Source organism: Phasianus colchicus, chromosome 21, assembly GCF_987193195.1.
Source record: "Phasianus colchicus chromosome 21, bPhaCol1.hap1.1, whole genome shotgun sequence".
NCBI classification, from domain to species: Eukaryota; Metazoa; Chordata; class Aves; order Galliformes; family Phasianidae; genus Phasianus; species Phasianus colchicus.
Window position 1 is genome coordinate 353,859 of NC_143456.1, and position 15,051 is coordinate 368,909.

Genomic DNA, 15,051 nt, shown 5'->3' on the forward strand with positions numbered 1-15,051 from the left:
ATCAAATTCCCTTACCTTGGTCCGTGCATGAAGTTACCGGGTCTCCAGGGGTCAATACCCGTGCCTACCTGCCCCTTGGCTTTCTCAGAGCCCGTCCTGTATGTAACAGTCTCGGTTTCTTATCGGCCGTCCCAAGGAGTCACCTCACCACCCAGACAGGACCGCTGAAATCAGCGGGGTGCACCTATCCTGTCCAGGGCAGCGGGGGAAACTCCCGAGGGGCGATAATTATCCCGGACGAGCCCCCAAATTGTAGGAAACATCCAAATAATTTTCTAGGACGGTATCTCTGATAAAGCAGATTTTATTCGCAATTGCAATGGCGGGCCTCCTGCAAGCAGGAGAGCCCCGAGAAAAAAGGTTACATCTTTTTATCCCCTACTGCCCGACACTTACCTCCTTCTGCCCTGGTTCCTCATTGGCTGAGTACTGCAGGTTCACACTCTTCGCGACGCTCCACTAGTTATACAAATACTGAGTAAATATAAATCTCCTGACGCCTAAACATATATCTTAATTGTTTAATTACCTTCTAACAGTTGTTTTCTCAACAGACATTTGGTCACGGTTTTTGGATATCTGTTTTATAACATAAACATAGCCCCTTGATTGTTTTATGACCCCCCCCCCTTAACATTTGTACCCCTTTACAGTAAGTCATTGTTCTGGTCATTCATCTGTCCTTCCATAGAGATAAGCTCGGAAGGAGGATAGAAGGGAGTATCCTGGAGCCTGTTTATGGCATCCTGATATTCCCACAGAGCGTGACAGTTTTGCTTTGTGTAAAGGCCCTGACTCTTTGTAAGTTTGTTAAATGTATTTCACTTCTGCTGGTCTAATGAACAACGTTACAATATATTCTCTAGTTCCAAACACTATACACACATTGTTTAGAACATTCAAAATCTGCTGTGAGAACGAATTTGTTAGGTAATTCAGTAATTAAGTTTCTAAAAATGTTACCAATATGTGTATATTATTCTTACTTTTCGTACTAATTATTTCTAATATGCTACAACTTAATTCTTTAGATCAATTGCCCTTCTCCATTGTTCACTGCAGAAACAACACTTTCACTTTCCACAATTGGACCATGTGCCTGATTTTCAGCAGAACAAAAGTGTCCTACTGGTTTTGTTCCCATTATGATACAGTCTCCTGTCCTAGTTTCAAATAAAGTGAGTCTTATTTTATCCAGATGAAAAGAGAGGAGTAATGAAACACTGATAAATAACTTAAAACTGTAAATGACTCGATGATTCTTCAAGGAAACACGATACGCCAATGTTAAGTGTTACATCTGACAGAATATGTATCTGCTCACAGCTTGACTGGACATTTACCATAAGAGATCTATACGTTTGTACAGTCAACAAACGTACAGTTGAAAGAGTAGTGCAGTTAGGATGGTACTTTACAGGTGTTATAAAGATTATCGTGGTGGAAAAGAGACAATCGAAGAAAAAATGCTTGCTCGTATCCAAGGATCTAGGCTCACGTTGGAAAACTCCAAAAAGGAGGGATCTCCAGAAAGAGATCCTTCCCCAGTCGTGGTCAGGCTTAAATGGGGTCTAGGAGGGGTACAGTATATTCAGAATATATCACTTTTTATTTCAAAATTTTTAACAGTCATCCCTTATTTCACAAACTTTTTTCTTTTACAGATTCATACAGATGCTGCGGTCCCTTTTCACGCCCCCGACCCCGCACATCCCGTCCCACCGCCGTTCCCCTCCCGGGACAGCCGCGCTGCCGCCATTTTCCCCGTCAAACGGCGGCTCCATGGCGGCGGCAGCCTCAGGCGGTCGAGGGCCGCAACGGCCGAGGGCGCCGGCGCGCAGCTCGTCTCCGGGCGGCTACCCGAGCTCCAAGCCGCTCGGCCGGGACGGCTTCGCCTCTCGACGCCAGAAGGGGTCCGCCTCCCCGGGCCCTCGGCGGGAGCTCCCCGGGCACCGTCGGGGCGAAGGAACCGCGCGGAGCTACGGGGATGGAGACGGGGCCAGGGCCGGGGCCAGACCCGCGGCGGAGGCCGTGCCGAGCGCTCCCCGTCGGTTCCCGTCCGCAGAGCACCTCCGCACCAGCGAAGATGAGGAGAGCGAGGAAGAGGAGAGAGGTGCGTGCGGCCCCGAGTCCGGCTTTGGGGGCGTTGGGGGGTGGAGCCGCGCTGCGAGGGGCCGGGCGGGCGGCGGGCTGCTGCGCCTCGTTTGTTCGTTAATTGACCACACCTTTTTATTTTTACAACTTCATTGCTTTTTTTTCACAGTTTTGTCACTTTTTTTTCCCCCCAAATAATTTTTCCCTATTTTTTTCAGATTTGTTATTTTTCCTTACGATTTTCAGAAGTTTGTCACCTGTTTTCAAGAATTTATTTTACAAGTTTATCCCTTTTGTTCCATGAATTCGTTTTTTTCACTAATCTTTCGAAGTCATTGTTTTCACAATTTTTTTTAGAATTGATCAGCTTTTTCATGATTTTGTTACATATTTCAGGTTTTCTAAACAAATTCATTTCTTTAAACAGAATTTGCAAAAATTCATTTTCACTTTTTTCAACAAATTCGTTATATTTTTTCATGATGTGTTACGATTTCTTCACAAAATCATTCTAGTTTTTTTCAACAGTTTTTTCATAAATTCATCACATTTTCTGTTACAACATTTTCCCACAAGCTCACTTTTTTTTCCCATGTATTTATTCCTCTTTTTTTCTTTTTTTTTTTTTCACAAAATTGTGTGGTTTTAATGAATTTTTCACAAATTTATCTTTTTCTGAATGAATTGCTTTTTTTTTTTTCTAAAATCTTTTTTTTTTTTAGAATGTTATGGCTTTTTATGAATTCATAAGTTTTCAGTTTTTGAATTATAATTCATCACTATTTTTTATCATGGACTTTTTTTTTACATCATGGGTGGGTTTTTTCCAATGATTTTTTCTCAGATTTATCTTTCTTTTTTTTTTTTTTTTTTTTTTTCCCAGTAATTCGTTTTAATGACTTCTCATTGAGTTCTTTTCCTTTTTCCAGAAAATATTCAGAAATACATCTCTTTTTATCTCAAAATTTTTAACAGTCATCCTTCACGGACTTTTTTCTTTCACAAATTCATTACTTTTTCATGTCTTTTGCATTTTCTTGCACAAATAAATTGCTTTGTTTCACAAATTTTATGAATCCATCACTTTTTTTTTTTTCATGAATTTCTCTCTTTTCCCAAACAAATTTATCATTTTTAACCTAGTGATGTTTTCCCCACTGTTTTTTTCATTTCATGTATTATTATTATTATTTTTTAATTTTGTAAACTTTTGTTCATGAATTTAACATTTGTTGTCATTATATCATTATTATTCATTCATATTTCATATCACTATATCATATTAGTCGTAATATCACCATGTTGGTTTTTCATGAATTCATTCCATTTTTTCACCCTAATTTCTTTGTGATGTTTTAACTTTTTTTTTTCAAGATTTCATCATGAATTCACCCAAATCTTTCACAAATGTGTTACCAGTTTTTTTCACCATGCATTTTTTAAAGAATGCATCATTTTTTCACACATTTATTGCATCCTATCTCACATTCTTTTCACAAATTTATCTATCATTTAAGTCTTCTTTTCATACAAATTAATTGAACTTTTCTTTACCTTTTTTCACTTTTTTTCTAAGTTTTTTACTGTTTTTCCATGATTTTTTTCACTTTTTCACAAATTCCTCACCTTTTCCTGCAGATTCATGTATTTTCCCCTCACATTTATTATTTTTTTCACCTGTTTATTTCTTTTTTCACAACCTTTTTCATGAATTTATTATGTTTTTCATTTTTTCACTTTTTTCATATTTCTTCACTTCTTCACAAATGTATTGCTTCTTGTACATGCTTTGTTCTCCCTATTTAGAAGACGTGGATGAGATCTTGCTGCTCACCACTTTTTTTTTCTCTTTTTACACAGTATTTTCATTAGGTTTTTCACCTTTTTTTTCCCAAACAATTCACATATTTTTCACAATTCCATTTGTTTTTTCATGAATTCATCACTTTTTTACATGAATTTGTTGCATTCTCTTCAGAAATTTTGTAAGAAGTCATCATTTTTTTCATGTTATTCTTTTATTTTACAAATTCATGGTGCTCTATCTAAGGAATTTTCATGGATACATCTTGGTTTTAGTTGGTTTTGTTTTTTTTTTACTGAATCCAGTGCGTTTTTTTCTTACACAATTTCTTCATGAGTTTTTTCCTTTTTTCTTTTTTCCCCACAATTTTATCATGAATGAACCTTTTTTTTTTTTAACAAATTCATCATCAATTTTTCTCATGCTTCTTTTTTTTTCAACTAATTCGTCCCTTTTTTCATGGATTCATCGCTTTACATATTCTTCTCACAAATTTATCCATTTTTTCCACAAATTCATAGTTTTCTGCAATGTGTGTCCCCGCTTTGCAGAGGACCTGGCTGAGAGTTCACTGCTCAACAAGCTGCTTCACACCTCGCTGGTAGAGAACAGCCACCACGTGGAGGTGCTGCAGCAGGACCCCTCCTCCCCGCTCTTCTCCATCAGAACCTTCGAGGAGCTGCACCTGTGAGTCCCCCAGCACCTGGCCTCGCACACCCCACTTCCTATAGAATGCCCCAGGCTGTGCTTTTTCACAGGAAAAAGGAGCTTTTACAGGGTGTGTACACCATGGGCTTCAACAGGCCATCAAAGATCCAGGCAAATGCTCTGCCCATCTTGATGGCACATCCGTGAGTCCTTACCCCGCAGGAAGGGATGAACCAGCCCCAGTGTTCTGCCTCCCTGTGAGGTGCCAGCGCACAGACCCCAGACTTTTACTGCTAACATTTCCCTTGCAGTCCCCAAAATCTGATTGCGCAGAGCCAGTCTGGGACGGGCAAAACAGCAGCATTTGTCCTGGCCATGCTGAGCAGAGTGAAAGGTGCTGAGAGGTACCCGCAGGTATGCAGCAGGAGGATGGCCGCTGGGTAGGGGCAGAGATCTGGGTTTGCTCCTGTTACGTATGGCTTTGGGGTGTTGCAGGCATAGCTCTGGGTTTGTGTCCGTTTTGTAATTGCTGTTGATTATAATCTCAAGTATCGTTCATTGCTGCTCATCATAAACTCAAGCATCCTGGTTACTGCTCACTGTAATCTCAAGCATCCTGGTTACAGTTTTTTGAAGTCTCTAATATTACACGTCCTAATTGATGCTCATTATAATCTGCAGCTTCCTGGTTGCCAGTTGCTACTCATTTATACTTTTCAATGCTTTTTGATGCTTTTTGATGCCTGCCTGTTGCCTAATATCTCTTCCCCCCCTCCCAGTGCCTTTGTCTGGCTCCCACCTATGAGCTGGCCCTGCAGATTGGCCATGTGGCAGAGAAGATGGGGCGGTTCTGCAATGACATCAGGGTCACCTATGCTGTGCAGGGCAACAGAGGTTAGTCCAGGCCTGATGAGAGATTACAGCAGTTAGCAATCCCTAAGTGAATATAGGAATGCTCCATAAGCCCTGAAGTGCCAGGGGTTGCGCAGAGCTTGCTGAAGGAGTCTGCATTCATGTGTGCTGCTGATAAGGAGTCACCCTGATGACCACTGGCTTCTTTTTGACACAGACACCCATTTTGCTGGTATCTAACCTCAAAAAGCTGCAGGGAAGCACTAAGCTCAAAAATTGCTACCTGCAATAGAGCTTCTCTTTGGAACTGAGGAAGTGAAGGACAAACATGATCAAACTGACAGAAATATAATTTGTTGAGTTTCCCGCTGGAAACCTCTTTGCATGTTGTTTTGCCCATGCCTTGTCCATTCCTTCCTTCTTTCTTGTCCATTTCTTTACTGTTCCTTGCTTGTTCCTTTTCCTTGCTTGTTCCTTGTCGTCCCTTTTCTTGTTTCCATTCCCATGTCTTTCCCATTTTTTTTGCCCACCCCTCACCTGTCTCCCATTTTTTGCCCACACTTGCCTTTTTGGCACCCCTTGCCCCTCTCTTTCCCTTCTTTTGCACCCCCTCTGGCAGTGTCCCCAGGCACCGTGCTGGAGGAGCAGATTGTCATTGGCACGCCAGGCACCATGCTGGACTGGTGCTTCAAGCGGAGACTGCTCAACATGAGGAGGATCTGCATGTTTGTGCTGGATGAGGCTGACATCATGATTGACACACAGGGATTTTCCTCCCAGAGCATCCGCATCCAGAGGTGAGTCATGGAAATCTGCTTTTGGCATGGGAAGATGCAAAAGGGGGGGAGGAAGAAGGTAAGATTTTTCACAGAGGGCTTGCTTTCTCCCAAATGTGTTGATTTGTTTGGTTTTTTCCATAAGACTTGCATTCATTGTTAAATTGTAAGATTTTCACCAAAAAGTGCTAATGTACAAAGTCCTAGAGTAAATGAGTCCTCAATGCTAAATGAATTCCATGGGCTAACAAACTATCAGTGCTCTTGAGTCCACAGTGCTGTGTGCCTGTTTTTAATGAATCCTTAGTGCTAACGAGCTGCTAGGTCTGACGAGCTCTTCTCCTGCCCCAGGGCTCTCCCCAAGAACTGCCAGATGCTGCTTTTCTCTGCCACCTTCAAGGAAAATCTCTGGAAATTTGCCATGCAGATTGTCTCCAGGCCCATCATCATCAAGCTGCGACAGGAGGAGCTCACTTTGACCAACATTAGGCAGTACTATTTTGTCTGCAGGAACTGGGAGCAGAAGTATGAGGCCCTCTGCAACCTCTATGGCAGCATCACCATTGGCCAGGCCATGATCTTCTGCCAGGTACATCTCATCTGCAAACAGTGAGTAACTAGTATTCTGTCTGGCATGCTCAACCCAAGAGTGACCTCAATGCTGCTCCACAGATTGCCACAATGAATACAGGGGAGGGATGGGAAGCACACAGACAGCATTTAAAACTAAGTGTGGTAACAGCGCCTAATGGTTGAAACCACATTTACTTAACTGCCTTGGTGGGCATTGCTTGGAAACCATGCTCTGTTTCCTTAACCTTTATACTTTGTGTCTAGCAAAGACACTTTATGATCCAACTTCTTGCCCTGCTGCATCATTTTTGCTCCTTTGTGTCCCAACTTCCTGCTTGTTTTTGCCTTATTTCGAGGCTTTGTCTATTCCAAAGCACCAGGGGCTCAATGGAAAGGAGCACAGGCATTGGGAATGTGAAGGACTGGCACTGAGCAAGCAAGGATTTGGTAAAGTGATGTATTGGCATTAAGCTAGATGAGCAGTAGTAAGGACTTGGGGAAGTTGAAGGGTTGTTGATTGAGAGCAGCAGATGCAGAGCTGCTAGGGAAGCTCAGCCTTTTCCCACTTATGCAGACCCGCCGTAGTGCAGACTGGCTCTCTGTGAAGATGATTCAGGACGGGCACCAAGTGGCCATGCTGACAGCAGAGCTGTCCATCATGCAGAGAGCTGATGTCATCCAGAGGTTTCGTGATGGCAAGGAGAAGGTTCTCATCACCACCAATGTCTGTGCTAGAGGTCAGTCCCAAAAGCAGACACACTGAAGGGTGAAAATCTGCTTGCTTCCCCCATGAAAATTCCTTTGCTCTGCGCCCTGTCGTGTGGGAATCCCTTCACTTTGAACAATTTTAAGTACTAAGGTTTTATGCTTCATGTTTCCAACTGTGCAGTGACAGGCCGAACTTTATCATGAAAGCTGAGGCTTTTGTCAGTATGATTCTGTGAATTAGGAAAAATTGACCATGATGGGGACTCAAAGGCAAAAGGGATGATAAATGCAAGTTTATCAAGAAGTGATCACAAAAAGAAAAAAATGATCAGAAATGCAAGGAAAAATTGGTCAGAAAGGCAAGGAAAGAGGGATTTAGAATGGAAATTTCAGAGAAAAAGTGATCAGAAATGCAAGTGAAGCAGTGATCTTGTCCAACGTGCACAGCAATTAAGAGGCAGCCTTCAGAGGGGGTTGGTAGATGGCTTTTAGGGTGGTAGAAAGCTCTTTTTGAGAATCCTCTGTCACTCAGGGATTGACGTGGCCCAAGTCACGATTGTGGTGAACTTCAGCCTTCCCATCAACCGTCAGAAGCAGCCAGATTTTGAGACCTACTTGCACCGCATCGGGCGGACAGGGCGCTTCGGGAAGAGGGGCATTGCCTTCAATATGGTGGACAGCCACAGCACGCACCTTGTGCGCTGCATAGAGGAGCATTTCCGTGAGTGCCCCTGTTCCCTTGTTCCTCTGTTCCTCCAGTGTAGCCAAGGACTACAAGCTCACCACTTGGTCAACCACTTTTCACTTTTTTCACTTCCACAGTAGCTGGAACTTCGTTTTCGGTTAAAAAAACCTAACAAACAGGGAGTGGGACTTTGCAGAGACAGAGCTGAGAAATTATTTAATAAGAAGATAAGATATAATTTAATAAGATATAATGAAAGATATAATGATATAAAACGAGAAAACAGACTACAAGGATTAGAAGCAGGGCTAAGCACACTGACCTGCCCCATTTTGCAGGCCCATTTTCTGCTTTCTTTGGCCTCTCTTCTCTGTGTTTCTCCCTACTGCCTCTTCTTCCATGTTTGTTACAGGTTTCTAACAATTCTATTCTGTGATTCAGTTCCCTTACCCTTCTCACCACAAGAGTGTTTTTCTCATGCTTTTCCCAGTTATAAAATGCAGAGTGAGCCCCCTGGAGTGGTCCCTGTGATTTCCTAAATAACCTACCAATTAATGAGCTTTGTTCTTTGTAGTTGTCTCAATCTTTGTTTGTTTCTCTCAGTTTTCTTTCTCTTTTTCCCCTTTTCTCTTTGTTTCCCAAAGATGAGACTTAATGTGGCAAAGAGACAAGTGTGTGATTTCCAAGATGAAAAACCAAGTGGTGGACTAACCTCAATTATCTGATCTTATTTCTTCATTCTCTACAGTCAAGAGATTGAAGGGACAGGACTGTCTTACAAGGATTAAACATCTTCCAAATGTTGCTTGCTTTTAGGATAGAGCATCTTCCAAATCTTCCATTTTTTAGATTAAAATATTGTATAAATGTTCGTTGTTTTGGGGATAAAATGTCTTTCAAAAATTGTACCTTAATTCCTAGTGAGTGATGAAAATTGATGTGGGAGCCCAGATCACATCTAACCCCAACCCAAACTGATGCTTTTCACTTAAAACCTCTCTACAAATCTTGCTTTTTTTTAGCAGCCCCAAAGCAGTGGCACCTTGCCATTGCCAGAGACGTTTTTCTTTCTTGCACTGACATTTTTTTCCTTTCTACAGAGACCAAGATCAAGAGGCTGGACACAGATTGCATGGACAAGCTCGAAGAGCTGGAAAACTGAGCAAAAAACATGACTTAGCTTCAAAGAACTCACATTTTGGTTTAAAATGTGTGGAAAATCCAGGATAAAATCTCCCAGTTTTTGAAGTTCCTGGAGGTACTTGGTTTTGTTGTGACATTTTAGAAGGAGAGCAGGGGAAAAACCCTCAGCCTAAAAAAATTATTCTGATTGGTTTCTTTGATGTTTTGGGGGAGTGTACCTTGGTGTTTTGTGGAAATGCTCCTTGATTTTTGGGCAGTGTTTGCCTGCTTTGGACACTTGCTCTGTTTGGGATACTATTGCCCTGTTCTGGGCTCTGTTCCTTGTTTTGAGGTGGGGTGGTGGTTTGTGGTTCTGGGGCACTGTTTGTTGGCTGAGGGTATGATTCCTTGTTTTGTTGGTTGTTGTTGTTTTTTTCTCTGAAAGAAATAAGTTTAAAGCAGACAAGTCCCAGTTCAACCATCTTGGTGTCTTAAGATTTGTGCAGAAGCTAGTCTTGAAGAGAGGAAGCACTGTTTTGTAATGTGTTAATTTCAGAGAGTGTGAAGAGGAGTTGGAAACTGGGGAACCAAAAAACAGTTCATTAAAGATAATAAACACAAGGGAAAAATGCTATTTTTTTTCCTAATTTCTTTTTTTCCTTTTAAATAAAAGCAGTTTGGTGCTAAATGATCCCTTTGTTTTGGAGGGTGTTCAGTATACAACATCAAAAACATTCAGTTACTCCAGTAATTTTCTCAGGTCAACACTAAAATGTTTTACATTATTAGTAAGTCTTGGCTCTTAATGGTGGGCCTGATTTTCCTCTCACTGACATTAGGATTGAATTAATGGAAGGCTATGAATTTGCAGTGCAGTATTGCAATGAATGGGGTTATACCACAAAAATTTGCTGTGTCCAGATGTGGACAGTAACAACTAAAAGCCTCTTTCATCTCCATTTCCTACAAATTCTGCAGGAAATTCCTAAAAATTACCTGCTCTCACCCCTCTAGTTATTATTGCAAAACTTTAATTGAGGAATTAACTTCACCTTTTTTTGTTGGTGGTGCATTGTTTACTGAGTTGTCAATCTTAAGGCAGGTAGTGTCACATAATAAAGGTTTAACCAGTACAGACTTACCAAATACAGACAGAGATTAGTAACAGAGCTGAATTTCAGCATGCCAGGCATCTGCATCTCTCACCTTCAGAATATTGTTGTTAACATTTACAGTTGTTTTTTTTTAAGTTCTAGGTTTTAAGGGAGGGGAAGGAAGACAATTTTTACTCTGGAACTGAATGTTTGCTTTCATTTTGCCAGTTGCACTGTCTTCCAGTACTCTAACAGCAGACAGATAAGCAGGAAGTCAGCTGTTGTACAGCACGACACACTGACAGTTATTTCCTGACTTACAGGCTGAGCATTGTCTCCTGAGACCTAAATTGAGTTCAGTGAAGCAATGAGAGGCTGCTGCTGATTTAAATTGTATTTCTGTCAGTTAGAATGTGCTTTCTTGCTCAGTTTTTCTTGCCGTATCCAGTTCACAGTTTGCTTTCAACTATTCCCATCTATCAACAGGGACAATGGATGTAATACCCTCGCTTCTTACCTGTTTTTGTCATTTTTATATTCTTTCTAATGCATTCCTTTTAACTTTCATATAAAAGCCATGTTTAATGCAACTCTCCCCTTAGCTACTCCATGTTTTTCATAATTAAAATCTTCAAACACGTGGACGTTAGTTAGCAGAAGGTGTTTCTGCAGACCTATGCCAATAGCTTGCCAAAATTGTCACAGCACAGCAGAAAAACAGCAAGAAAGGTGTTGACAGAAGCATGTAAGGCACACAGCTCCACATACATGGCTTGCTCTGTGCAAAGACTGAGAGAATTGTATGCAGGAAAATCTGGGGGTGCCAGGCTCTGTGCAAGACACAAAGTGAACTTTTTTTGAAGCTGTAGATCTGGAAGATGTTAATTAATGTCAGTAAAATAGGAGCAAAGAATTTAAGGCAAAAATAGAAATAAAATGTGTCAACAAACTTTCCATTCTCTAAAATGCTTTGGGGTCTTAGTTTGAAAAGGCGATAGTTTTTGAGAAGATTTAATGTCTTTTTTCTTCCTTTCTCTTTTTTTTTTTTTTCTTTTTTATTTTACAAAAAGTACAAAGAATATTTTCCAGAACTGTGTTTGGAAGACACAGATGTCTTCAGTCACAGGGGCACAGACACCTGGTGCCAGTGTTTATGCCCTGCAGTCCACACTCAGCTTCCACCTCAGCTCTACCCTGCTGCTTACGTGATCTCCCTCACCTTCTCAGTGCTTCCAGCTCTCCTGACTGTGGTTAAGGGTATCTTTTCACCAGGCAGTCTGTATGTATGTCCTTTCCACTGCTCTCCACATTTTCCTTTCCCTTTGCTCTTTAGCCATTCATATACTTCCCATCTATTTGGCTGCTGTATGAGAGTTAGAAACTTGTCCCATCTCAAAAATCTAATGAACTCTTTAGTCAACTTCTTAATTGTGTTTATCATAGAACCATATCATAGAATCATTGAACAGGCTGGGTTGAAAAGGACCACAATGACCATCTCGTTTCAACCCCCTGCTACGTGCAGGGTCGACAACCAGCAGACCAGGCTGCCCAGAGCCACATCCAGCCTGGCCTTGAATGCCTGCAGGAATGGGGCATCCACAGCCTCCTTGGGCAACCTGTTCCAGTGCCTCACCACCGTCAGAGTGAAAGACTTCCCACTAATGTCATACCTAAACCTCCCCATTCCCCCTTCTCCTATCACTATCATCCACCCTTGTAAACAGTCATTCCCCCTGCTGTTTATACACCCCCTTCGAGTATTGGAAGGCCACAGTTCCAGAGGTTTCCCTGGAGCCTTCTCTTCTCCGAGCTAAACCAGCCCGGTTCCCTCAGCCTTTCTTTACAGGAGAGGTGCTCCAGCTCTCTGATCATCTTAGTGGTCCTGCTCTGGACTTGTTCCAAGAGCTCTGCGTCTTTGTTGTGCCGGAGGCCTCAGGTCTGGGCACAGTACTGCAGATGAGGCCTCACAAGAGGCAGACAATCACCTCCCTCTCCCCGCTGGCCACCCCTTTTTTAATGCAGCCCAGAACTCAGCTGGCTTCCAAGCTGTGAGCGCACACTGCTGGTTCATGTCCAGCTTCTTGTCCACCAGGTCCCTCAAGTCCTTCTTCACAGGGCTGCTCTCAAGGAGATCTTCCCCCAGTTTGTATAAATACCTGGGATTGCCCTGACCTAAGTGCAGCACCCTGCACTTGGCCTTATTGAACCTCATTAGGTTTTTATGTCCCCACTTCTCCATCCTGTCCAGATCCCTCTGGGTGGCTTCCCTTCCCTCCAGTGTATCGACTGCACCACTCAGCTTGGTGTCATCTGCAATCTTGCTGAGGGTGTACTTGATGCCATCATCTGTGTCACTGATGATTACGTTAAAGAGCACCTGTCCCAAGACCAACCCCCCCTTCCTGTCTCCAACTAATACATTTCTTCTACAAATATTCCATGTGGAAGGTAGACCTTAAATGCAGCTGGGATGTGGCAGCCAATTGAGGAGAGTGCTTTGCTGTTCATTCAGTTGTATCATGTACTTATGTTTGCTGACAATAAAGAGAAATGCTGTGCCTATGTGCAGCCAGGATCCACCCCCTCCCAGACCTTGTATAAGGGTTGGCAGTGGAGGCAAGAATGTTTTTCTTGAGATCTCTGCCTACCTGGGGCCTTCTGAATTTTTCCTTTGCTTCTGCATCCACAGCTGCTGCACTTAGGCTTATCCTCACTTGCTTCAGCCTGGGACTCTGCTACCCTGCTATCATAGCTTTGTTTTCCATCGCATTATAGCGTTACAGCTGTTTTCCCTTATGTTCCTTAGTTTCCCATTTTTTTCCTCCTTTTTATTGTCTTCCAGTTTCCAGCAGCACAGGGAGCAATACAATCAGAAGTTCTCTCTCCTCCCTTTTTTTTTTTTTTTGTTTGATTTATTGTTCTTAATTATTCTACATTCTCTCACATTCCTTTTAATAAATCAATTCTATCTCAGTTGGTTTTTTTCTTCTATCTTCCCCCCCTTCTCTCATGGGGAGAGATGTCACGTGATTAACTCCTCAAACTGCAACACAATTCAAAGAAATTATCTGAAATTAAATGCAATCCAATGTAATGGAATGAAATCTAATGTAACCCTTGCCCTAACCATAAACCAAACACAATACAGTGTAATGAAATACAATGCAATGGGATGAAATGAAATATAACATAATGGAATGTAATACAGTCATAACCCCAACCATAAACCTAACTTAACCCTAATCTTTTCACTAAGTGTAATCTACCACAAACATTAAACCAAACAAGTAATACAATGGGATGAAAAATAATGCATAGCAAGGCAATTAAATGCATTATAATGGAATGCAATGCAATCCTAACCCTAACCATAACCCTTATCCTAATCCTAGGCCTAGCCCAAACCTTAATGCTAAACCTAACCCTAACTCTAACCCTAACACTAACCCCAACCCCAACACAAACCCTAACCTTATCTCTAAGCCTAACCCTAACCCATAAGTAATACAATGGAATGAAACCAAATGCAATACAAAGCTAAATCCTAGTCAAGTTAAAGTTCATGAATTCAACAGAAATTTCATCTGTCTAGTTAGTGTTCACTATGAACCATGTGTAGTACCTTAAGAAATCTCCCTACAGTTTGTCCAGCTGTGTTATGCTGAGCTACTACTTCCTTCATCATGTAAGGCAATAGAGGAAGGAGAGTAAACCAGCAAACTAACACGTGCCAATATAAAGAAAAATGCAAGACTCAATCATATTTTAGAATTCATATAAAACATCTGCCCATGACATTCTGCCATGTCAACCACTTTTATATATCACTTTTACCAAGGACAGAGAGAGGTAACATGAGCAGCATTACTGGAACTCCACAACAAAATGCCCGTTTCCCTCTCTTTGGCTTTATTGTATAAAATCCATTATTTGCTTCTGAGTCTGTGGTTAGACATTCTATATTAGGAAAAAAAAAAAGCTGCATGCAATTCTTATTCACATTGAGAGAGAATTGTGAAAAGACACATCTCCATGGAGAATGTCATGTGCCTTTTAAATTAATGATTTTGATCTCTCATTTTTTGTAGCAACATTCATTGAGAGGAAGAGAAATTTTTATGGGTCTGGGGAAGAAAGAGTTTAGAGGTCAATTGGTGCAATCTTATTGAAGTTAGAAACACATGCAGAAATACAAAGAAAAAAAAAAGAGAGAGTGGCTCTTTTAACAAGTGTGTTGAACTATGCTATATCTTTTCATCCTCTAAAACAAAGTTGCATGTTCTTGTTTAATGATTACAGTTAAACTTACATAAAATGGAAAAAAAAATAAAAATAATAATAATAATAAATATATATATATATATATATCTGCTTTTGGTGGTCAGATATTGGTGCTCCTAAGTCACATAGAGATACAGCTGAGGTATTAAGGAATATCTCACACTTGCATATCAACTTAAGAGATCTTTTTTTTTTTATTTATGTAAAATGAGTCTATTTTAATTTTGATCTAAATTTTGGCTTTCCAAGCTGGAAGAACAAACCTTCTGTATACTATGTCAAGGAAAACTATCTAGTAATGTGTTAAATAAGACAGTAGTTACAGATATTTTCATTTTTATGAGTTGTTAGAAAACAATATTTGCAAATATATCTTTTTCTGCCACTATTCTGTGCTTCTTTTTATTTGGT

General features: G+C 41.1%; 1 protein-coding gene across 3 annotated transcripts; it reads left to right on the forward strand.

The window, feature by feature from the left end:
* The first annotated feature begins 1,593 nt into the window (after positions 1–1,593).
* Positions 1,594–9,388, forward strand: LOC149915291 (ATP-dependent RNA helicase DDX25-like). Of its 3 annotated transcripts, XM_090122282.1 has the most exons (10): positions 1,594–2,113; positions 4,450–4,585; positions 4,657–4,749; positions 4,858–4,960; positions 5,326–5,440; positions 6,018–6,195; positions 6,526–6,763; positions 7,322–7,484; positions 7,988–8,176; positions 9,241–9,388. In XM_090122282.1, exons 1-10 carry the CDS (start codon positions 1,675–1,677, stop codon positions 9,300–9,302), a joined length of 1,716 nt encoding a protein of 571 aa, XP_089978408.1. In that variant the 5' UTR covers positions 1,594–1,674; the 3' UTR covers positions 9,303–9,388. The 3 variants fall into 3 exon arrangements, with proteins under 3 accessions (XP_089978408.1, XP_089978410.1, XP_089978409.1); XM_090122284.1 differs by lacking the exon at positions 7,988–8,176 and having other exon boundaries at positions 1,675–2,113; XM_090122283.1 differs by lacking the exon at positions 4,657–4,749 and having other exon boundaries at positions 1,675–2,113.
* Positions 9,389–15,051: the final 5,663 nt, after the last annotated feature.